The 24,001-nt window shown below is 46.9% G+C and overlaps 1 protein-coding gene across 4 annotated transcripts in view; it reads left to right on the top strand.

Annotated features, from left to right (window-relative positions):
• FBXO10 (F-box protein 10) overlaps positions 1-24,001 on the top strand; it is a 67,034-nt gene that overhangs the window by 25,406 nt on the left and 17,627 nt on the right. For all 4 annotated transcript variants that reach the window (XM_054500256.2, XM_063650448.1, XM_063650449.1 and 1 more), the window contains exons 2-5: positions 9,029-9,619; positions 12,843-13,676; positions 18,886-19,035; positions 21,679-21,815. In XM_054500256.2, coding sequence (XP_054356231.1) covers positions 9,029-9,619; positions 12,843-13,676; positions 18,886-19,035; positions 21,679-21,815 — 1,712 coding nt within the window. The remainder of the gene's footprint in view (positions 1-9,028; positions 9,620-12,842; positions 13,677-18,885; positions 19,036-21,678; positions 21,816-24,001) is intronic.

A 24,001-nucleotide genomic window follows, 5' to 3' on the forward strand; every position in this document is an offset into this window, starting at 1 on the left:
AGTGACTTTTTTCTTCTTGTCTGTTTCTCTCTTGCAGTGGAAATATCTGTTCTGTGCTATCCCACCACTGTATTTTGGAAGCACATAGCTTGTTTGATTTTACAGGCTCACAGCTGGAGGGGAATTTGCCTCAGGATGAATCATGCCTTGACTGTCATCCATATCTGATTTAGATGAGACTGTGGACTTAGACTTTAAAATTGATGCTGGAACAAGTTAAGACTTTTTGGGGCTATTGGGATGGATGCACTTTGCATGTGAGAAGAACATGAATTTTGAGAGCCAGTCACCTTCAGAGAACAACAGGGAACCCATTCATTATCTTGAAAACTGAGAAATAGGCTGGGTGCAGTGCCCATAATCGCGGCACTTTGAGAGGCCGAGGTAGGTGGATCACTTGAGGCCAGGAGTTCAAGACCAGCCTGGCCAACATGGGTAAACCCCATCTCTACAGAAACTACAAAAATTAGCCAGGTGTGTGGCGCAGGCCTGTAGTCCCAGCAACTTGGGAGGCTGAGGCAGAGAATCGCTTGAACCTGGGAGGCTGAGGTTACAGTGAGCCAAGATTGTGCCACTGCACTCCAGCCTGGGCAACAAAGCGAGACTCTGTCTCAAAAAAAAAAAAAAAAAAAGGCCGGGCGCAGTAGCTCATGCCTGTAATCCCAGCACTTTAGGAGGCTGAGGCGGGCTGATCACTTGAGGTCAGGAGTTTGAGACCAGCCTGGCCAACACAATGAAACCTCGTCTCCCTACTAAAAATACAAAAATTAGCCAGGCATTGTGGCGGGTGCCTGTAATACCAGCTACTCAGGAGGTTGAGGCGGAACAATCACTTGAACCTGGGAGGTGGAGGTTGCAGTGAGCCAAGATCATGCCACTACACTCCAGCCTGGGCAGTAGAGCGAGACTCCGTCTCAAAAAAAAAAAAAAAAAAAAAACCTGAAACAACAAAAAAAGAAAACTGAGAAATAAAATGAAAGCATTAAGCTGGCTCTTCCTGTATGTACTGTGCCACTGGATAACCAAATAGTGGATGAATAGAATTATAAAATCTCCTTATAAAATTATTTCAGCTAATCAAAGCCAAATGAGTTTTGATTGGGGTTGGTTTTTGTTTTGTTTTGTACTGTTTTTAGTGTTCTTTGGTGAATTAAGAGTATTAACATTTCGTTACCACCAGTGAATTGCTGGATAGAGGCATTGAGCACCACTGGCTGCTAACATCAAAAAACAGACAACCAGAAATGTGGCTCCTAATAAAAAGGTGCAATGCCACTTGTAGTATTGCTAAAGGGGTTGAACCTGAGTTTGAGCAAGCCTCTGGATCCAGCTGCCAGCATGCAGGAAGTGCAGGTGACAGGAACAAGTGAACTCTCCTTCAAGTAATGCGTGCAGTCAGCAAAATTCAGACCATGAGAAACTGATGAGTCAGATGAGTCAGGGTTTTCAACAAATAAATTGTAAAGAAAAGATAGAGGGGAACCGGCAGATGAAATGAGAATCAAAAGACCTATCAAGCCAAAAACTTAAGGACAAAACTAAAAACTATGGCCTCTAAGGATGCATACTGAGGTGATAAAACCATAAAGAAATGCTCAGATGTGATTTCTACACAAATCAAGATTGAACTTACTTTTTGAGGAAGGGTTGGAATGGGGGACACAGAGAGGATTTTAGGGGGCTGGCAAGGTTTTGTGTTTGATCCAGGTGGTGGTGAACAGGATACTTGCCTTGTAAAATGATTCTCTAAACTACACATTTGCTTTCTGTGCTCTGTGTTTTGTTTGACACGTTTAAAATGTTGGCTAGAGCTGTTCTCCGGGTGCTATAGGAGCCCAGGGGAGGCACTTAATTTCTGAGGGGAGAGGATAAGGAAAGGTCCTCTGAAAGGTTATTATTGGGAGGGCGAGGGTAGGTCGGGAGGAATGTCAGAGATGAGGCTAGAGAAAAAGACAAGCTCACAACTGATCTTCTGTACTAGGCTTGACCCAGGACTCCATGGGGAACCACTGAGGAATTTTAAGCCAACAATTGACAAGATTAGAGGTGTATTTTAGAAAGATCCCCAGGTGCGGTGGCTCACACCTATAACCCCAGCACTTTGGGAGGCCGAGGCGGGTGGATCATGAGGTCAGGAGATAGAGACCATCCTGGCTAATACAGTGAAACCCCGTCTCTACTAAAAATACAAAAAATGAGCAGGGCCTAGTGGCGGGCACCCTGTAGTCCCAGCTACCTGGGAGGCTGAGGCAGGAGTATCGCTTGAACCCAGGAGGAAGAGGTTGCAGTGAGCCAAGATGGCGCCACTGCACTTCAGCCTGAGCAACAGAGGGAGACTCCGTCTCAAAAGAAAAAAAAAAAGGATCTGTCATAGTAATCCAAACCAAAGAAGTAATGCAGGGACAGGGAGGATAGTGAAGAAAGTACTGATAGGAGAGATTGCTTAAGGAGGCAGAAACACAGGACTTCAGAGAGTATCTGGGGTAGAGAGGGAGGGAAGGAGGGATAAAAGAAATCAAGGAGGTTTCTCTAGTTCTGACTTGGGCAGCTAGGTGGAAAATGATGGTGTTATTAACCAAGGAATACAGTACAGGTGGTGGAGCAGGGATGGGAAGAGATGATAATATATACTATTTAAAAAATGGAGATGATGTTTACATGCAATGATATGCACAGAGCTGAAGCATACAATCCAGTAAGGTTTCTATTTTTTTATTTTTTATTTTTTGAGATGGAGTCTTGCTGTGTTGCCCAGGCTGGAGTGCAGTGGCACAATCTCAGCTCACTGCAACGTCTACCTCCTGGGTTCAAGTGATTCTCCTGCCTCAGCCTCCTGAGTAACTGGGATTACAGGTGCACACCACCATGCCCAGATAATTTTTGTATTTTTAGTAGAGGTGGGGTTTCACCACGTTGGCCAGGCTGGTCTCAAACTCATGACCTCAGGTGACCCACCCGCCCTGGCCTCCCAAAGCTCTGGGATTACAGGCATGAGCCACTGCGCCCAACCTCCGGTGAGGGTTTTTAGATGTATGCACCCATATAACTAACACACCAGTCAAGATATAAAACATTTCCTTCACCCTAAAGTTCCCTCGTAACCCCTTCCAGTTATTCTCCACCTTGCTGGCAAGCACTGTTGTGTTGTGTTTGTTTTTTGAGACAGGGTTTTGCTGTCACCTAGGCTGGAGTGCAGTGACACCATCAGCTTATTGTAACCTCAAACTCCTAGACTCAAGGGATTCTCCCACCTCAGCCTCCCGAGTAGCTTGGACTACAGGTGCACACCACCATGCCTGGCAAAATTTTTAACGTTTTTGTAGAGATGGGGTCTTGCTATGTTGTCCAGGCTGATCTCGAACTGGACTCAAGCTGTCCTCCCACCTCAGCTTCCCAAAGTGCTGGCATTACAGGTGTGAGCCACTGTGCCTGGCCTAAGCACTATTTTGATTTTTATCACCATAGACTAGTTTTGTCTTTTTTGTTTGTTTTGTTTTGTTTTTTGAGATAAGAGTCTTGCTCTGTCGCCCAAGCTTGAGTGCAGTGATGCGATCATGTTTCACTGCAGCCTTGATTTCCTGGGCTTAAGTGACCCTCCCAACTCAACCACCCTAGTCACTGGGACTACAGGTATGTGTCACCACACTCAGCTAATTTTTTATTTTTTGTTTTGTTTTGTTTTGTTTTCAGAGATTGGGCTCTCAGTATGTTGCCTAGGCTGGTCTCAAACTACTGAGCGCAAGCAGTCCACCTACCTGGACCTCCCAAAGTGCTGGGATTATAGGCGTCTGCCACTGCGCCCAGCCCCAGCATATTATTTTTGAGGTTCATACATGTTCTTGTCTACATCAATGGTTTATCCCTTTGTATTGCTGAATAGTACTCTATTGTACAAATACACCAGAACTTGTTTATCCACACTTCTGTTGATGGATGTTTGGGTTGTTTCCAGTTTGTTTGTTTGTTTTACTATTATGAATACAGCTGCTGTAAACATTCGTGTGTAAGTCTTTTTGTAAACACCTATTTTCATTTATCTTGTATAAATAACTAGGAGTGGAATTCCTGGGTCATAGGATAGGTATGCATTTAACTGTAGAAGAAACTGAAACACTTTTCTAAAGTGATTCTAAGGCCAGGCGCAGTGGCTCACGCCTGTAATCCCAGCACTTTGGGAGGCCAAGGCAGGCGGATGACTTGAGGTCAGAAGTTTGAGACCAGCCTGGCCAATATGGTAAAACCCCATCTCTACTAAAAATACAAAAATTAGCTAGGCATGGTGGCACACGCCTGTAGTCCCAGCTACTCGAGAGGCTGAGGCACGAGAATTGCTTGAACCTGGGAGGCAGAGGCTGCAGTGAGCAAAGATCATGGCCACTGCATCCAAAAAAAAAAAAAAAGACATCTCTAGGAGTTACTCCATGATTTTTCAACCTACTAGTGAAGGTCTTTTGCCAACTTTGTTTTGTCTTTCACTATGTCTTCTCCCCTCTTATTAAACTGTCAGCAACTTGAGCACGGAGACCATGTCTTAATCCTGATTTATTAATATTTTCTCTTAGGACCTGTTACATAATAAGGCTTAATAGATGTCTGTCAGATGAGTGAGTGAACAAAATTAAACACAGAAGTTAAGCGGAAAATTAGAATAAATTTTCGTAGCAGGTGATCCCTACTACATCCGATGAAGTCTTGCCCTGTACATGTGCAGCCCAGCCTTCAGCCTAGGAACTGCCCCTCCTCCCCACCCGCTCTGTGCTATTCACTCTATTCTGGTACCTTGCCTCACAAATGCCAGCCTCTTCAGCAGCACAGAACTCAAATCTGCCTGCTTGGTGGGACTGCCACTCTGCTTGGGCGCTGTCTCCTTACACCATAGTAAGGAAGTGCCTCGGAATGAATGCCAGGATGTTCTTGGCACTCACCTCCTATGTTTCCTTTCTTTCAAAAATCACAGTCTTTTTTTTTTTTGAGATGGAGTTTCACTCTTGTTGTTCTGGCTGGAGTGCAATGGTGTGATCTCAGCTCACTGCAACCTCTGCCTCCCGGGTTCAAGCGATTCTCCTGCCTCACCTCCCAAGTAGCTGGGATTACAAGTGTGCACCACCATGCCCGGCTAATTTTGTATTTTTAGCAGAGATGGGGTTTCACCATGTTGGTCAGGCTGTTCTTGAACTCCTGACTTCAAGTGATCCACCCACCTCGGCCTCCCAAAGTGCTGGGATTACAGGTGTGAGCCACCGTGCCCGGCCAGAAATCACAGTATTGAGCAGCTTGCTGCTCAGTGCCTGAAAACACATATTCACTTGCCTCATATATTTTGTCCAGCTTTATGGTTGTTTATGGCAGGAAGGGAATATCCAGTTTCAGTTATTCTGTCATGGCCTGAAGTGGAAGTCAGAGTTCCATTTTGGACATGATGTTGAGTTTTTGTTATCTGTGGAGCATCCAGGTAGAAATGCCCAAAAGAGAATTGGGCATTCATGTGTGGAGCTTGAAAGATGACTGGGGCTAGACATTTGGATTTTGTAGTCATGCATTTCCAGTGGTAGTTGAAGCCAAGGGAATGGATGTCCATTTTGCTCAGCTACAAAATGGGTAGAGAATGAGTAGAAGAACAATTTTCTCTTAAAAAGCCTGAGAGGCCAGGCTCGATGGCTCACGCCTGTAATCCCAGGACTTTGGGAGGCCAAGATAGGCAGATCACGAGGTTAGGAGTTCGACACCAGCCTGACCAACATGGTGAAACCCCGTCTCTACTAAAAATACAAAAAAGTTAGCTGGGCATGGTGGTGTGCACCTGTAATCCCAGCTACTCAGGAGGCTGAGACAGGAGAATCACTTGAACCTGAGAGGCAGAGGTTGCAGTGAGCCGAGCGCCACTGCACTCCAGCCTGGGTGATAGAGCGAGACTCTGTCTCAAAAAAAAAAAAAGCCTGAGAATGTATAACTAAAGAAATAAATGAAGAACAGGAAACATCAGTGTCATAGAAGCCACCATAAATAAACTGGTGTCCATCTTGGGGAGTGGCACATGTCAGGAGCCCAGCCTTTCCCCTATTATGCTTAACAGTCCAGAGCCCAGCTTTTCTCTCTTAGTAAAGTCTCGCTGGTGATCATTAGAGAAGAACCTACTCACCTGGGCTCCAGTACAAATCTGCAGAATTAAAGCCACGCCAGTCTTGAGGAAGCTCAGCATTTCTTCCAGACATAATCAGACATTTGTGCTCCTAGCCTTCTTGGGGCTTAGATAACTGACAAGTATGATTAGCATTTTCATAAAATTGAGAGGATACCCAAGGCCCTAGAGAGGTCGACAATTTGATGAACGTCAGTTGTTTCTAGTCCTACTTTATTTATTTATTTATGAGATGGTGTCTCAGTCTGTCACCTAGGCTGGAGTGCAGTGAAGCGATCTTGGCTCACTGCAACCTCTGCCTCCCAGGTCCAAACAATTCTCCTGCCTCAGCCTCCTGAGTAGCTGGGATTACAGGTGCCCACCACCACACCCGGCTAATTTTTGTTTTGTTTTGAGACAGAGTCCCGCTCTGTTGCCCAGGCTGGAGTATAGTGGCACGATCTTGGCTCACTGCAACCTCCACCTCCCAGGTTCAAGCAGTTCTCCTGTTTCAGCCTCCTGAGTTGCTGGAACTACAGGCGCACGCCCCCAAACCCGGCTAATTTTTTTGTATTTTTAGTAGAGGCAGGGTTTCACTATATTGGCCAGGCTGGTCTTGAACTCCTGACCTCAAGTGATCCACCTTGCCTCGGCATCCCAAAGTGCTGGGATTACAGGCACGAGCCACTGCAGCCAGCCAAATTTTTGTATTTTTTAGTAGAGACAAAGTTTCACCATGTTGGCCAGGCTGGTCTGGAACTCCTGACCTCAGGTAATCCACCCACCTTGGCCGCCCAAAGTGCTGGGATTACAGGCGTGAGCCACATGTCTGGCCATAGTCCTACTTTCTAGTTGTCTAGAGACTTGGGTTTCAGACTTGGAAGTTGCTCTAGGTCATCTACTTGGCCCCTTTGTTTTTTAAGTGGGAAAATTGACACTCATAAATGAGAGAACTTGAACTAGGTATAAAAACAAGTAAATGAAGCCAGCTTACATCATCAGGGATATCTGATGGCATTCAAAGGGCAAGGATAAAGCTAAGCTTTGAGAATAGACTAGAGCCATGACCTGCAGTGCTATAGAGAAACTGGACACCCCTTGCTTCTGCCCTTTTCTCTGCTTTTTTCTGTGTCTCTAATTTATTCTTCTCTCAATGTAGACTGGCTTCTTCTGTCTTGTCTCCTCCTATGCCCCAGCCTGGGGAAAATGATCACCAGAGGCTATTCCTGAGTTTATAGCTTAGAAAAGGGGCCACTCATTCCCCACCATTCAGGAATAAGGCCAGCCTGATTCTAGAATTGCAACTCCTGTTCTCCTGGAAAAGGGCTCGATGGCCCCTTTAGAACCATCCAGAGTCCAATCAGTTGCAGTCAAGAGGTTGGGGATCCTTTGTTCTACATATACATCTGCTGGGAACCTTACCTCTATAATCATGTGATATAAATCACTGGTAGGGGAGAAGAAGATTTTCCAGAAAAAGCAAGTAGGTAGATGGCTGGGCAGCCAGCCCATAGGTGTTCAGAATAACCAATTAACTGCTCAGGATAACCAATGGCAGAGCCAGGACCAAAACCCACAGCATCTGACTCAGCAGTAGTCTTTCCTGGGGCTGCCCCACATGGGGAAACAGCAATTACTTGATCTGGGAACAAGCAGAGACAGACAGATGGACAGTCACTGCCTCAGTTCTCATTCCTAATAGTGTGAAGAGATAGAGGTCTCTTCCCTGAGAGTGTAGGGGATCCAGAGCTCTAGGACCCTAACAGCCAAAGGTTGGTTCCCTCTTAGGAGTCCAGACTCTTCTAGTTGCAAGTCACAGAAACCCAAATCAAACCAGCTTGAGCAAAAGGGGGATTTAGTAGAAGGCCATTGGGATATCCTACAAAATTGAAGGAAGAACTGTAGATTCCAAGACATCTTTAAGAATCTGGAGTCAGTACTATCAGGACACACACACACATGTGGCTCACCTTGTTTTCTTCCTCTTTTTAAAGGTCATCTTTCTGTTTGGCTCTTATACCACAAGGTTTCCTCCACACAGTGGTGAACCTGGCAGTTCTGGAGTCATATCCTTTTTTTTTTTTTTTTTGAGATGGAGATTTGCTCTTGTTGCCCATGCTAGAGTGCAATGGCGCGATCTGGGCTCACTGCAATCCCTGCCTCCCTGGGTTCAAGCGATTCTCCTGCCTCAGCCTCCCAAGTAGCTGGGTTTACAGGCATGCACCACCACGCCCAGCTAATTTTGTATTTTTAATAGAGACAGGGTTTCTCCATGTTGGTCAGGCTGGTCTTGAATGCCCAACCTCAGGTGATCCACCTGTCTCAGCCTCTCAAAGTGCTGGGATTACTGGCCTGAGCCACTGCGCCCGGCCTGGAGTCATATCTTTGTAACATCTGACCATAGAGAAAAGAGAGTCTTCCTTGCTAATTCCTGGTGGAAAAATCTAGAGTAGGATTCACATTGAAAGGATGGAGTCCTCTGACTGGCTGAGCCTTGTTTATTTGCTCACCCTTGGGCTCAGGAGATGGCAGGGGGTATTTTAAGAAAAGGACTGGAGGCTGGGTGCGGTGCCTCACGCTTGTAATCCCAGCACTTTGGGAGGCCAAGCCGGGCAGATCACCTGAGGTCGGGAATTCGAGACCAGCCTGACCAACATGGAGAAACCTGATCTCTATTAAAAATACAAAATTAGCTAGGTGTGGTAGTGCATGCCTGTAACCCCAGCTACTTGGGAGGCTGAGGCAGGAGAATAGCTTGAATCTGGGAGGCGGAGGTTGTGGCGAGGCCGAGATCGCGCCACTGCACTCCAGCCTGGGCAACAAGAGCGAAACTCCATCTCAAAAAAAATGAAACGGGGACTGGTAAGTAGGATAGACAGAAATCTCTTTTGTTTTGTGTCTGTCTCCTAGGTGACCATGGAGGCTGGTGGCCTCCCTTTGGAGCTATGGCGCATGATCTTAGCCTACTTGCACCTTCCCGACCTGGGCCGCTGCAGCCTGGTATGCAGGGCCTGGTATGAACTGATCCTCAGTCTCGACAGCACCCGCTGGCGGCAGCTGTGTCTGGGTTGCACCGAGTGCCGCCATCCCAATTGGCCCAACCAGCCAGATGTGGAGCCTGAGTCTTGGAGAGAAGCCTTCAAGCAGCATTACCTTGCATCCAAGACATGGACCAAGAATGCCTTGGACTTGGAGTCTTCCATCTGCTTTTCTCTATTCCGCCGGAGGAGGGAACGACGTACCCTGAGTGTCGGGCCAGGCCATGAGTTTGACAGCCTGGGCAGTGCCTTGGCCATGGCCAGCCTGTATGACCGAATTGTACTCTTCCCAGGTGTGTACGAAGAGCAAGGTGAAATCATCTTGAAGGTGCCCGTGGAGATTGTAGGGCAGGGGAAGTTGGGTGAAGTGGCCCTGCTGGCCAGCATTGATCAGCACTGCTCAACCACACGCCTGTGCAACCTCGTCTTCATGCCAGCCTGGTTCTCACCCATCATGTATAAGGTGGGTGTCCACATCAATAGACGGCCTTTCTAGTTCTGCCCCCAGAGGCTTGGCCTCTTTTCTAGGCTTTTAATCCCTTTTTTTGTTGGAATTGAAAGTTAAGAGTTATTATTATACTCATACTCCTCTGAGTGCTGAACCAGTTGAGAAACAGGCACAGTGATCAGTAGAGTTCAGACTTCTGCTTTATTCCTGGTAAAGCAGTATTTAAAAATGGCTTGGGCTTGGAACCAAAATTCTTTTGCACCTCTTCCCTTTCCAACTGGACCAACTGGAGCCACCAGTCTAGCAGCGGCAGGAAAGCCAGGTTCTGGGAGCGTGCCACTTGGTGACAGGAAGCAGAGAGCACATTAGCTGCTCATGGAGGCGTGCCCAGAGTGACAGCCACAGAGGAAAAAGGCTATACAGGACTAGTCACCTTCAGCACATGAACCCCACCCTGTATGGGATCAAGGAAGGGCAGGCTTTTACCATGATTTGCTAATTCTCAAGGGCAATGGTGAGAAGGTCAGAAAATATTTGTCCAACATATTCCTTCCGTGAACGCAGAGCCAGAAGATGGTTCAAAGTAAAGCAGGTATCCAGGTGTTGGTAGTTCCTGGCAGAACAGTCTATAGCTTATACATTGCCTAGAAACTTGGATTATGTAGGTAGTCAATAAAAATTACATTGCTTTCCTGCCTGCTCATAAAAAATAAAAGATTTTTGGCCAGGTGCAGTGGCTCACACCTGTAATCCCAGCACTTTGAGAGGCCGAGGCAGGCGGATCACCTGAGGTCAGGAGTTCGAGACCAACATGGTGAAACCCGTCTCTACTAAAAATAAAAAATTAGCCGGGTGTGGTGGCGCATGCCTGTAATCCCAGCTACTCGGGAGGCTGAGGCAGGAGAATCGCTTGAACCTGGGAGGCGGAGGTTGCAGTGAGCTGAGATCGTGCCATTGCACCCCAGCCTGGAGGACAAGAGTGAGACTTTGTCTCAAAAAAAAAATCATATATATATGATTTTTGAAAGTATATTGCCAATAACAATTGCCTTTCATGTTTGTAATGATCCTTATACCACTGGTCATTTATGACAGATGTAGTGTGTGCATGCCGTATGCCTTATAGCCATTATCTCATGGGTTCCTCTCCACATGCCTATGAGATAGGTAATGTCATCTGATTTTATAGATGAGGAAACTGAGGCTCAGCAAGATTAAGTGACATCAAGGTCTCAGACTTAGTAAGATCCAAAGCCTATTCATAATCTAGGTGACTTTCCATCTGTGACCTCATTGGACCCCCACAGCAAACATTTGTGTAGATGAAGTAGATGTGGTATGCCTATTTTGCAAATAAGGGCTACTGGAGGTCAGAGTTGGTAAGTAACTTTCTCAAGTGGGTAATTAGGGAAGTTAGATCTCAAATTCAGGCCTTCTCATCTAAATGCTTATAAAATTACATCATGCTATGTTACCTGAAAGCTTAAAAGCTTGTGTTTTAGCCCTAGAATATTTCAGAAGAACTGATGAACTTCTCTGGTGCTGGTCTGCAGGCCCAGAAGGAGAGTTTGTTCCTAGAAAGAAATAATGTTCCAGACCCTTCACATTTTGTAATACATTTATTCTTAGAGTAATATTTTGATTTCAGCCTCTACTTCTCCCTCAGAAGTATAGCCATAGATCCTCAAGGGATGAGGCCTGGCGTTAGACTTGTTTGTAGCCTGCCCTCTGGCTTAGTGCTTAGCATATAACATATATTAGTTAGTATTCAGTCCATGATTGTTTTTCAACTAAAGGAGACATGGGGGCCTGGGATGCCCTTGCCTGAAAAATGGAAAGGCCAAGGCGATTTCACAGCAGTTTTCAGTGACTTCCAAGGAGAACCTTAGCAGTGGCTCTGCATCTCCAGAGAGCTGGCTTTTATCTTTAGAGAGAAAATGGATTTAAATAGCAAGGAAAAATTAGGTTAGCCATATGGAAGAAATTAGAAAAGTTAAGGGGGCTTAAATTCTGGGACAATCTATCAAAGGTCAATTTTAAAACTTATTCAAGGGGTAGGTACGTCTGGATTATTAAATGGAATCATGAGATACTCCCTCATTTGATGGTTCAAATACATCTGATGAAATATGTATGAAATCCAGAAACAGCTCTTTTTCAGGAATAGAGAATGAATGGGCCTCACCAAGACTGCTTCTCAGTTGGGCCCAGATTGCTGAGGGGCCCAAATGAATTAGGCAGGCGAGTTTGGCACTGCCCCATCCCCACTCCAGACTCTTGAGGACACTCTGCTCCTTGTGTCCCTGACCCCAGATGATAATAACTGACTTTTATTGAGTGCTAAGTTTGTGCCTAGCATGGTGCTTTGTGAACTAGTGAGCCCCATGCTGCAGACAAGGAAACTGAGGCTTAAAGAGGTGAAGTCATTTGTCCAAGATAACACTTGCAGTCAACCCCCAGAGCCCATGCTTTTTTTTTTTTTGACACTAAGCCTCGCTCTTTCGCCCAGGCTGGAGTGCACTGGCACAGTCTCGGCTCACTGCAACCTCTGCCTCCCAGGCTCAAGCTATTCTCATGCCTCAGCCTCCCAAGTAGCTGGGACTACAGGCGCGTGCCACCACGCCTGGCTAATTTTTGTGTTTTTAGTGGAGATGAGGTTTCACCATGTTGACCAGGCTGGTCTCGAACTCCTGACCTCAAGTGATCTGCCCATCTTGGCCTTCCAACGTGCTAGAACTACAGGCGTGAGCCACCACACCTGGCAGAGCCCATGCTTTTAACCACTGTTCAATGCTTCCTGGCAATGGCAGTATACCTTGTCCCCTCTCTTTAGAGACATATTTTGCTGTGCACCGCGTGCATCAGTTGCCACAGAGTCAGAACTCTTTGCCAGCACATGCGGCTAGGCCTCTCTCACTGCCTGTCCCAGCCCTGGCACATGATTGAGACTTGAGGTTGTAGGAGGAGCTGCAGTGTAAACTTTTCTGCCATCATCTACTTGTCTCCCTTCCTTTGAGATTAGAAGGATGGAGGTGCGGGCAGCTCCAGTTTCCCTCCCTCTCTGATGCAGAGCAGCTCCCCAGTTCCTTTTGGGGACAGCTGACATCCAGACCCCAGTGGGGAGGGGAAGATGATCAGCAGAACAAATGGCCTTTCCATGTTCTACCCTCCTTAAAGGGCAGCTAGAGTCCAAAACCAGTCTCATCCTTCTTACAGCCATTTTATTTTCATTCCCCAGACAACATCAGGTCATGTCCAGTTTGACAACTGCAACTTTGAGAATGGGCACATCCAGGTCCATGGCCCAGGTACTTGCCAAGTGAAGTTCTGTACCTTCAAAAACACCCATATCTTCCTGCACAACGTGCCCCTGTGTGTCCTGGAAAACTGTGAATTTGTGGGCAGTGAAAACAACTCTGTGACTGTTGAGGGTCACCCATCTGCAGATAAGAACTGGGCCTACAAGTATCTACTAGGGCTCATCAAGTCCTCGCCCACTTTTCTCCCCACAGAGGACTCTGACTTTTTAATGTCCCTGGACCTAGAGAGCCGGGACCAGGCCTGGAGCCCAAAGACCTGTGACATTGTTATCGAGGGCAGCCAGAGCCCTACCAGCCCAGCCTCTAGCTCCCCAAAGCCAGGCTCCAAGGCTGGCCCACAGGAGGCAGAGGTGGGTAGTGATGGTGAAAGGGTGGCCCAGACTCCAGACAGCAGCGATGGAGGCCTGAGTCCCAGCGGTGAGGATGAAGATGAGGACCAGCTGATGTACAGACTATCCTACCAAGTGCAGGGCCCATGCCCTGTATTGGGGGGCTCATTTCTGGGCCCACCTCTACCAGGAGCATCCATTCAGCTGCCCAGCTGCCTAGTGCTGAACTCACTGCAGCAGGAGCTGCAGAAGGACAAGGAGGCCATGGCACTGGCCAACTCTGTGCAGGGCTGCCTCATCCGCAAGTGCCTCTTCCGGGACGGGAAGGGAGGCGTCTTCGTCTGCTCCCATGGCAGAGCCAAGATGGAAGGAAACATCTTCCGGAACCTGACTTACGCAGTGCGGTGTATACATAATAGCAAGGTGCTGTCATGACTTTAGATTGGTCAGGGGGCTCCTGTGGCTATATGTAGGAAGGGTTTGATGGGGCTATTTTGCATTTTTAAAATAATTTTCTTTAAACTTATTCACACACGCTTGACGTCATGCCCATCATCTGATTTGGAAAGGACAGAAACACTTTTTCTCATTTCACAGGAAGAGAGGCCCAGAGAGAGAGCGTGGCTTACTCAGGGTCACATAGGCAGTTAGGCAGAACTGAGACTAGAAACTCGGGTCTCCTGCCTCTTTTCACTATGTCATGCTGCTGCTCACATATCTCACCGTGTCGGAGTAGGAGAAACAAAGTCTTTGGCCTGGATAAGAGAAAATTCAGGGAGATATGATTACTGCCTTCACTCCAAACTGGAGTAGGGTTGTTGAGGAAACGTCTATGCTGGGTACAATGAGAAGAAGGTCCAGGGAAATTGGACACATGTGATGAGAAGGGGTGGAGAGTGAGGGTGTCCCAACAGCAGGAACATCCTGCGCCAGGGCCTGGGTGTGAGGTTGAATTTAACCATGCAGTGGGGGTAGGTTGAAGGATGAAGCTGGGGGTGAGCAAAAGCTACCTTACCCAGGCCTGGAATCCCCCTTGAGACATTTGGGCCTTATGCTAAGAACAGTCATTCTAGCCACTGCGACAATCAACACCTTGTATGTGCTGGGACTTAGGGCACCACAGGACAATCTGCAAATCCTGTAAATGGTTGATGACAGGAAGGCCTTCTGAAGGGAAAGACAGCCCATGCAGAAGAAAGCATGGCATAGCACCTAGATTTGAGTCTCACCTCTCCACTAACTCACTATGAACATGACCTTCACTTCCATAAAATGAAAATAAGCATCCCTATTTTTCTTCTCTCACTGGCTATTGGAAGGTCCCATGCTGGAAGTACTCAATAAACTAAAGAACATTGTACAAAGGTCACTCATGAGTGTTGCAGGCTTCTAAAATGGCTAATAGCAATCACATTTTAATTAATTTAAATTTAATTGTGTTTTACCCAGCCCACTTCCAAAGAGGATTTCAGGTGATGTTACTTTGAAAGCATAATGCAAGACTCCTGTACACAGAATAAAAGAAAATGGCCAAATAAAAAGGGAAAGGTGATAGCTTTGCTGTTGTGAGTACCACAATGAAAGGATCTGGTTCAAGCCCTCAAGGAGGGCGTTCTTCCTTGCATAGTTATTGAGAATATGGCTTTCTAGTTAAATTCTGGCTCTGCCCCTTAAGTCCTGTGGACTAATGTTACTGCCTTTCTCCAGGGCGTGATGAGGATTAGCTAAGGTCACATATGTGAAGTGCTTAGCAGTGTGCCTGTTATATAGCAAGTGCTCGATAAATGTTCTAATTAATTAATTTTTTTAAGACTACTGCAGTCCAGTTTGAGAGGCCCTATGATAGAGGTAAACCATGGGTGGCATAGAAGCCCAGAAAAGCGGGTACCTGACCCAGCCTCGAGGAACCAGAGAAGGTTTCTTAGAGGAATGGTGCCTGGACTGAGCTGCACAAGAAGAATAAGGGTTGGCAGGGTGAAGATGCGAGGCAAAGGAGGTGTGTGTGAAGGCCCAGAAGTAAGGGGAGACGCACCCTTTCACCCTTTCAAGCAAGGCCTTGATCCTTGCTCCTCCACAGAAGGCTGTCACCTGGCTCTGTCCTCTAGAACATCCCAGGAGGGTAAAGGCTGGCAGGAGGAGCCTGGTTGCTTGAGGCTCCAAGAAGAAAAGTGTCGGCCGGGTGCTGTGGCTCAAGCCTGTAATCCTAGCACTTTGGGAGGCCGAGGTGGGCGGATTGCCTGAGCTCAGGAGTTCGAGACCAGCCTGGGTAACACGGTGAAACCCCATCTCTACTAAAATACAAAAAAAAAAAAAAATAGCCGGGCATGGCAGTGGGCACTTGTAGTCCCAGCTACTCAGGAGGCTGAGGTAGGAGAATTGCTTGAACCCGGGAGGTAGAGGTTGCAGTGAAAGCCAAGATCGCGCCACTGCACTCCAGCCTGGGTGACAGAGCAAGACTCCGTCTCCAAAAAAAAAAAAAAGTGTCACCAACTGTGATTTTCTTCTTTATGTGTCATAAATTTTAGTTGGAAGTCAGATATCTCATGTAGGACAGTGGGGACTGAGGTCTGCAGTATTTAGTTTGGAAATGGGCACACCTCTTCTTTTGCCTGGCTTTGAGGAGGTCGATCTAGTTAGGAGCTGAGCCCATTTGAATTATGGTGATGATAGGATTATCCTCAGCGTCCCGTAGGCTTCAGCTCTCTCCAGCATTACCTCGTGCTAGTTTTCTCCGCTTCAGGTCATCCTTTGCGCCTGCTCCTCAGAGGCGATCTCTGCTGCTCTCGCCCTCCCTCAGCAGTAGACTGCCATTATTTGTCACCCTACATGATGGCAGGGTTTCTCTTTTGTCCTGGGTCATCCTTAGTCTAGGTAGGTGCTGTGTCTGTGGTCTTGAGAGCGGAACTTTTTCAGTGACCCTGGCTCACCCCCAGCACTAGGGGACCTCTGATGATCTGGGCCTAAGTCACTTTCCTTCCAACACCCCCAGAGATAGTGTTTTCCCGCTGTTTCTCTGTGCATACGGTTTGTTCTGTAAGAGAGTTAGGGGGAAAGAACACAGGAGAGGGGCTTAATGCCTCTCTCACTTTTGTCCCCAGCCTGCATCAGGAGGGTGCTGTCTCCAGTCTCTCATCTGCCCCCAGTTTTCTCCATGAGCACCTAGTGAAGGCCACAGAGAAGTGAACAGGTGCAGCTACTCCCAGAGTTTCTGCACTCACACTAGTCTTTAACAGTGGTCTTTAACAGTGCATTGAAAATGTTAGCTGCGTTCTTACTGGCTTGTGTGACACATGCAGCCCTATATTCAGCAGGGAAGTGCTCAGGCCTCATCTCCTTGGAGGCGCCTGTCTTTTTGTAGCATTCAGGCTAGCCAGTTGTCCAGCAGCCTCAGCTCTGATGGGTTCCAGAAAGTCTGTGTTTGTGTATATTCTTTCTACTTTCTCCATCCTAAGCAGAAGCTGAAACCTTACAATTTATACTCTTGTTCTACTTCAGTCTTCACAGAATTTTATCCTAATGCAATATATTATTAGTAGTACACAATTTATAATAATATATTTTATGATTAATCTATAATTGTTTAGACAGCATTGATAGATGTATTCCAGATTTTTTATATATTATCATGCTTTGGTATCTGTGGGGGCTTGGTTCCAGGATACTAAAATCCACAGATGCTCAAATCCCTTATATAAAATGGTGTAGTATTTGCACCTAACCTGCACACATCCTCCCACACTTCAGTCATCTCTAGATTACTTATAATACCCAATACGATGCAAATGCTATGTAAATAGCTCTTCTACTGGGTTTTTTTGTTTGTTGGTTGTTTGTTTTTTTTTTTTTTGAGACAGTATCCACTGTTTAGCCCAGGCTGGAGTGCAAAGGTGTGATCTCAGCTCACTGCAACCTCTGCCTCCCGGGTTCAAGCGATTCTCCTGCCCCAGCCTCCCAAGTAGCTGGAACTACAGGCATGAGCCACCACGCCCAGCTAATTTTTTGTATTTTTAGTAGAGATGGCGTTTCGCCATGTTGGCCAGGCTGGTCTCAAACTCCTGACCTCAGGTGATCCGCCCGCCTCAGCCTCCCAAAGTGCTGGGATTACAGGCATGAGCCGACACGTCTGGCCTACACTGTTTTTTTTTTTTTATTCAATTTTATTTTATTTTTGAGATAGGGTCTCACTCTGTCGCCCAGGCTGGAATACAGTGGCACAATCTCGGCTCACTGCAACCTCTGCCTCCCTGATTCAAGAGATTCTCCTGCCTTAGCCTCCTGAGTAGCTGGGACTACAGACATCTGCCACCACGCCTGGCTAATTTTTGTATTTTTAGTAGAAATGAGGTTTCACCATGTTGGCCAGGCTGGTCTCAAACTCCTGACCTCAAGTGATTCGCCCACCTCGGCCTCCCAAAGTGCTGAGAGTACAGACGTGAGCCACCACTCCTGGCCTGGTTTTCAATTTTATTATTTATTATTTTTAATAATGTATATTCAATCCACAGTTGGTTGAATCCGTGGATGCGGAACCCACAGACATGGGGAGACAACTGTGCTTATTAAATATAAAAAGAAAATGTAATTGGAAATATATCCCTTTATTAGCAGGTTGCTGGGTTATGGTACCTTGTTTGAAGGAGGCTTTGTTATACCATTATTTCTAATCATCCCAGAATTTGGAGTCTCAGTAGTTTTCCACCCCAGGGTGATATACCATGAAAGATTTAGGATGTGCAAGAACAGGCCTTTGTTTTATAAAGTGGAAGGGAGGGTGGGAGAGGAGAACCTGTGTGGTACCTTACTGTCCAGGCCATCTCAGACAGGTGGATTCTAGTGGAGGTGCATTGGAAGTGGTGGACCTGGAACTTTCATTAAAAGTAGCTGCACCCTTGACCCCTGGGGAAATCTTCATGCAAACTTAGTGCCTGTAGAGTTTGAAGACCACTCAATCCCATCTTCCCCTAAGCGTCCTTTCTATCCCATCATCCAGCTATGCAGCTTGCAAGTTCTGAATGTAGAGCACAGGGCCAAGCTTTGGTCCAGGTTTTAGTTAAAGGACCAGTGTGGGCCAGGTATAGTGGCTCATGCCTGTAATGCCAGAAGTTTGGGAGGCCAAGGTGGGAGGATCGCTTGAGCCCAAGAGTTCCAGACCAGCCTGGGCAACATCTCTACAAAAAATAGAAAAATTAACAACAAAATTACTCCAGCCCACATCCATAGTAAAAATAAAAATAAACAAAAATTCAAAAATTAGCCTGTAGCCCCAGCTATTTGGGAGGCTGAGGTGGGAGGATCACTTGAGCCTGGGAGGCGGAGCTTGCAGTAAGCCGAGATCATGCCACTGCACTCCAGCCTGGGCAACAGAGCAAGACCCTGTTTCAGAAAAAAAAAAAAAAGAACCAATGTGAGACTGCTAAGGAGCCTGCAGGGCAAAGCCAGGTAGGGCCTGGAGGTGGCTGTGTCCTGGGAGCACACAGTGGGAGCGTGGCTGTGCCAGCACTGAGGCATTTCTCTCGCCTACGGGGTAAACTGAATGGATCAGGTGGTGAGGAAAAGACTCAGGTGTTCCCCCAGTGGTTTCTAAAAAAATATTTGTAACAGGAAAATAAATGGCTTTCTCTTTTCTGCTTAGATCATCATGCTCAGGAACGACATTTACCGCTGCCGAGCGTCAGGCATCTTTCTTCGCTTGGAGGGCGGTGGCTTGATTGCCGGCAACAACATTTACCACAATGCAGAGGCTGGTGTAGACATCCGGAAAAAGTCCAACCCACTCATACTGGTACTTTGTGTTCGTTCCCTATTCAGGGTGACTCTTGATTTTCAGAAACCATTTGTGAGGATATTTAAATACACGTTGCCTTCTTGTATTTACGTGCTTCCTGTTTGCAGGTGGCTCCTGCTCTGTCCTCTGTGTGTCCTTGTGACTCTGTGTCTCTCTCTGTGTATTAGCAGTGACTTTGGACAAGTCATTTTCTGGTCATCTCCCCGTTAATAAGGAAGAGGACCAGAAAGACAGGGAAACCTCACAGGGCCCTCAGCCCTCATATGCTGTGGTTGGCTTTGAGTTTGATAAGGATAGAGAGGGATGTCTGCCCTAAAGACACTTGGATACAAAAACAAACAAAAACAACAGCAGCGAACCCCACCAAGTTAGTTTATTCATTTGTGTAAAAGGACATTTCGGATATTTAGTTCTGAAGATTGTTTCGTGGTTATTGTGAGGGCATATTGAGTTTGATTTTCTACCAGTGTGAAAACCACTTAAAATCCTAGAGTATGTGGCCAATGACATGAGAGACCAGCTCCTTTTCTGCTCTGGCTCTTCCTAAGAAGCAGATTTGGGGTTTGGGGGTTTTTTATTTTGTTTTTACACAGATTTATGGGGTATGGGAGAAATTTTGTTACATGTATACTGAGAGACAGATTTCCCAGAAGTTGGGAAATGTAACAGACTTTTTATGGGCTTGAAAAATTAATAGCCACCATTAATGCATAATGCTTATTATACGCCAGATACTTTTTTAAGCACTTTGTAGATATTTACTTATCATTTAATGCTTACAGAACCCTGTGAAGAATTATTATTATCCCTATTTTATAGTAAAGATATAGAGCACAAAGAGGCAGAGGATCCTGCCCAAAGTCCTACACCTAGTGACAGAGCTGGGATTTGAATCCAGGCAGTCTGACTCACGAGTAATGCTGAACCCATCATATCTTGACTGCCCATAAAGATACAGAGAGAAGGCTGGGCACGATGGCTCATGCCTGTAATCTCAGCACTTTGGGAGGCCAAGGCAGGAAGATCACTTGAGTCCAGGAGTTTGAGACCAGCCTGGGCAACACAGCAAGACCCTGTCTGTATAAAAAACTGTAAAAATTAGCTGGGCATGGTAGCTCACACCTGTCGTCCCAGATACTTGGGAGGCAGAGGTGGGAGGTGGGAGGATCGCTTGAGTCTGGGAGGTCATGGCTGCCATAACTATGGCGTGGTCGTGAGCCATGATTGTGTCACTGCACTCCAGCCTGGGCAACAGAGCGAGACCCTGTCTCAAAAAAAGAAAAAGAAAATACACACAGCTAGCCAGTGTCTCCTGCCAACCCCTTCCCCTCACTGTGTTTCTACCATGCAGCTGGTGGTTGATGCATGGCCTTGGCTTAGGAAATTATTGCCCCTCTGGCTAGAGAGATGAGGGGTTTGCCCTTCTGAGGACAGAGGGACAGCAGGTGGAGGGGGAAGGGAGTGGTATATTTTAGTCCTGGCGTTGTGAAAGGGTGTAGGGATGGAAACGCCGCTGCATACTCCTTTTGGAGCTCTTCAGCCCTGTGCGGGACTTCTCTTAGGCAGTGGTTGCTCTGATGAGCCTGCCAAATCCTTCAGGAAAAATCTGGAAAGAGTAAGAATAAGGAGAGTTTGCACACACAACACTTTAAAACCAACTAGAACTTTATTTCTGCGAAATCATTTTGGAAGAGATACAGCTAACTTCCCAGTTTACAAAGTATAGAATTCGACTTCAGCTATAAATTAACAATTAGAGTAAGATAATTTTATTATTATTCTAATCTAAAAATATTAAGTCACTGTGCAAAAGCAACTAACTGGAATGGGAAAGAGAAAAACTAGATTTCAGATCTGGCTCTTCCACAAATGTACTATATAATCCTGGGCCTGTTTTCCCATTCGCACAAAGAGATATTAGAAATTAATATCTTGCCGGGTGTGGTGGCTCGCACCTGTAATCCCAGCACTTTGGGAGGCCAAGATGGGAGGATCACTGGAGGCCATGAGTTCAAGACCAGCCTGGACAACGAAGCAAAACCCTGTCTCTACAAAAAAAAAAAGATATCTCTTGGCATCCTGTAGCTCATACACTTTCTAAGACCTTATGCCCCATGGGACAGCTTGGCCCCCCAGTGTCTGCATCTTCCGCTGGCCCTCCCTAAATGAGAAAGGACTAGAAGTCAAACGACTCTGACCCCTCTCTGGATGTGGCCCCTTTAGGACTGCAGTTGGCCAACATTTGGTTGCACTGGGGTGCTGCCTTTCCCCAAGAGATGGCCTCCCTGGACCCTAGAAGTTATTGTCTCGCCAAATGATTATGTGTTTAGGGGACTCATTAGAGGCTCTGAAACTTTCAGTAGCCTGCCTTGCAGATGAAGACCAAGAGCCCTCCTAAGAGGCTGGGCAGCGAAGACTCCAGTCTTCGTAGTCTCCCTTACAGGTTTTGATGTATGTACTGGTGCAGGAAGGGCGGGGCGGCAGCATGACCCATTCCCTTTGTCACAGGCTAGGGATCTTACAGTGACATCATTTTCTCCACTGTGTTCATCCCGCCGTGGAGGTGTGGGCGGCAGCTGGGCACTCTGCTTCGCTGACATGTCTGATCTGGCTTCTGTGGTGTCTCATTTTCACTTGCAGTGTAACCAGATCCACCACGGCCTTCGCTCTGGCATTGTCGTCCTTGGCAATGGGAAAGGCATCATCCGGAACAATCAAATCTTTTCCAATAAGGAGGCTGGCATTTACATCCTGTACCACGGAAACCCCGTTGTGAGGTGTGTGCTGCTGTTTCCCTCCTTCATCTTTGTTAACCTCCTCCCTGTCTCTCCTCCATTTGAAAACACTCTTTACGGAAACAACTGTACAGATGCAAGCAGAGAAGAGACTTCACTCATCATCCCACCCCAGTAACACAGCTGCTTTTGTGTTTATGTGCCCTTCCAGTTAACTCTGTGTAGGAGTTCTATTCGGCAGTCACTACTGAGCACTTCCAACATGGGCAGGCTCTGCTCCCTAGGAGCTTACTCTAGCCTGGAGAAATGGGCACAGAAGTACCCCCAGGCAGGGATGGAACAGAGATTTCAGCTCACCTAACAGTTTTAGTTAGTTGCTAGTGGTGACTGGGGGTGCTGTGTCAACATCCTGGTGCTGCACCTGGCCTCAGCACGAAAGCATGCTGTCGTCAGGGACTGATATAAGTGATAGGTGAGAGGCAGCAGTGGCAGTCCTGGGACCCTGTCTGCCATCCCAGCTCTAGTATGGGGCAGACTGTGATAAATGCTGTCAGAATGGTACCAGAAGGAGAGACTCATTCTGACTAGGAGGATGTGGGAAGGCCTCATTTAGGAGGTAGCATCAGAGTCAGACTTTGGAATATGGGTAAGACTTGGACTCATGGAGATGGGGGTAGGGAGGGGTCGGTGGATGTTCCTAGTAATGGAACAGCATGAGCAAAGGCAGCAGGGCACAGCAGATTCAGGGGTTAGCAAACCGTTCATGGTGCCTTGAGAAAAAATCTGACATGGTGTGACAGTGCTATAGAATATTTTAAATTGGGATGGTCCCAGAATATCTTGGGCCCTGTGGTCACTGCAGTGTGACCCTTGACGTCCTTGTGGCAGACCGTCTGTGCCACACAGCAGAGTGGAAAGGAATGATGGAAAGAAAGGCTTGGGCCAGATGAGGAAGGCCTTGCGTAGACCAAGCTGAGGCGGGGGAGCCTCTTCTGTCTACACAGCGGGGACTCATTAAAGGCTCTGAGCAGAAGACTCACACAGTTATGTCTGTGCTTTAGGAGAATAGCTGGCATGCATGGGCAGCAAGTATATTCAGAGCGCTTTCCCCCCTGCATTATTCCATAGGTATTTTGTCTCCATGTTGTTGCACGCATGGCCTTTACATTCATCACTTTGGAAAGTTTCAACATATTCCAGTATTTCGATATGCCATAATTTTTTAACCAGACCTAATTGCTGGTTCAAAAATTACGGAATATAATCCTATTTTTCACCGTTACAGACAGCTTACAAAAACAATTAGTGGTCATAGAGCTCTTTCCCTTCTTCTGCATTATTGCCTGAACAGAAGAGTGTGTATTTGTATGTGTGTGTGCTGTTCATTGAACACACATTCCAGCCACTCTATATAAGGGGGCAGTGATACACAACATGTACAAGAACAGTCCCTGCCCCGTGGAGTTGAGAGTCTCATGCTGGAGATGGACACACACTCACACAGCCATGATGGAAGACTCACCAAAATGAGCACTTTACTAGGCATTCATGCAGACTGACCAAGGAACTCAGCCGTGATCTCAGCTGAGCATGTCAGGAAGCTGACATTTGAGTTGCGCTTGAAAGATAAATAAGATTTTATGGCCAGGGAAAAGGCATTCTGGGCCAGAGGCAGTGAAATTCAGGGTATGTCTGAGAAAATGGTGAGAAATGTGGTATGTTCGGACACGAGATACCAGAGGGCTAGTGCAAAAGCAGGTTGCTGCTGGACGGCAGAGGACCTTGAATGCCAAGCATGATAGGCAGAATAATGGCCCCAAGGAAGTCCATGTCTTAGTCGCTGAACCCTGTGCATATGTTGCCTTACAAGGCAAGAGGAACTTTGCAGATTTGATTGACTGAAGGACTTTGGAGAAAGATGAAGGGAGGTTATTTTGGATGACACAGGTGGTCCCATTGTAACCACAGGCCCTTATGAGAAGGAAGCAGGGGAATCAGATTAAGAGAGCAGGGGCCGGGGCGGTGGCTCATGCCTGTAATCCCAACACTTTGGGAGGCTGAGGCGGGCGGATCACTTGAGGTCAGGAGTTCGAGATCAGCCTGGCCAACACAGTGAAACCCTATCTCTACTAAAAATACAAAAAATAGCCAGGTGTGGTGGCAGGTGCCTGTAATCCCAGCTACTCGGGAGGCTGAGGCAGGAGAATTGCTTGAACCCGGGAGGCGAA

This window comes from Pongo pygmaeus, chromosome 13 (assembly GCF_028885625.2).
Source record: "Pongo pygmaeus isolate AG05252 chromosome 13, NHGRI_mPonPyg2-v2.0_pri, whole genome shotgun sequence".
Lineage (NCBI taxonomy): Eukaryota > Metazoa > Chordata > Mammalia > Primates > Hominidae > Pongo > Pongo pygmaeus.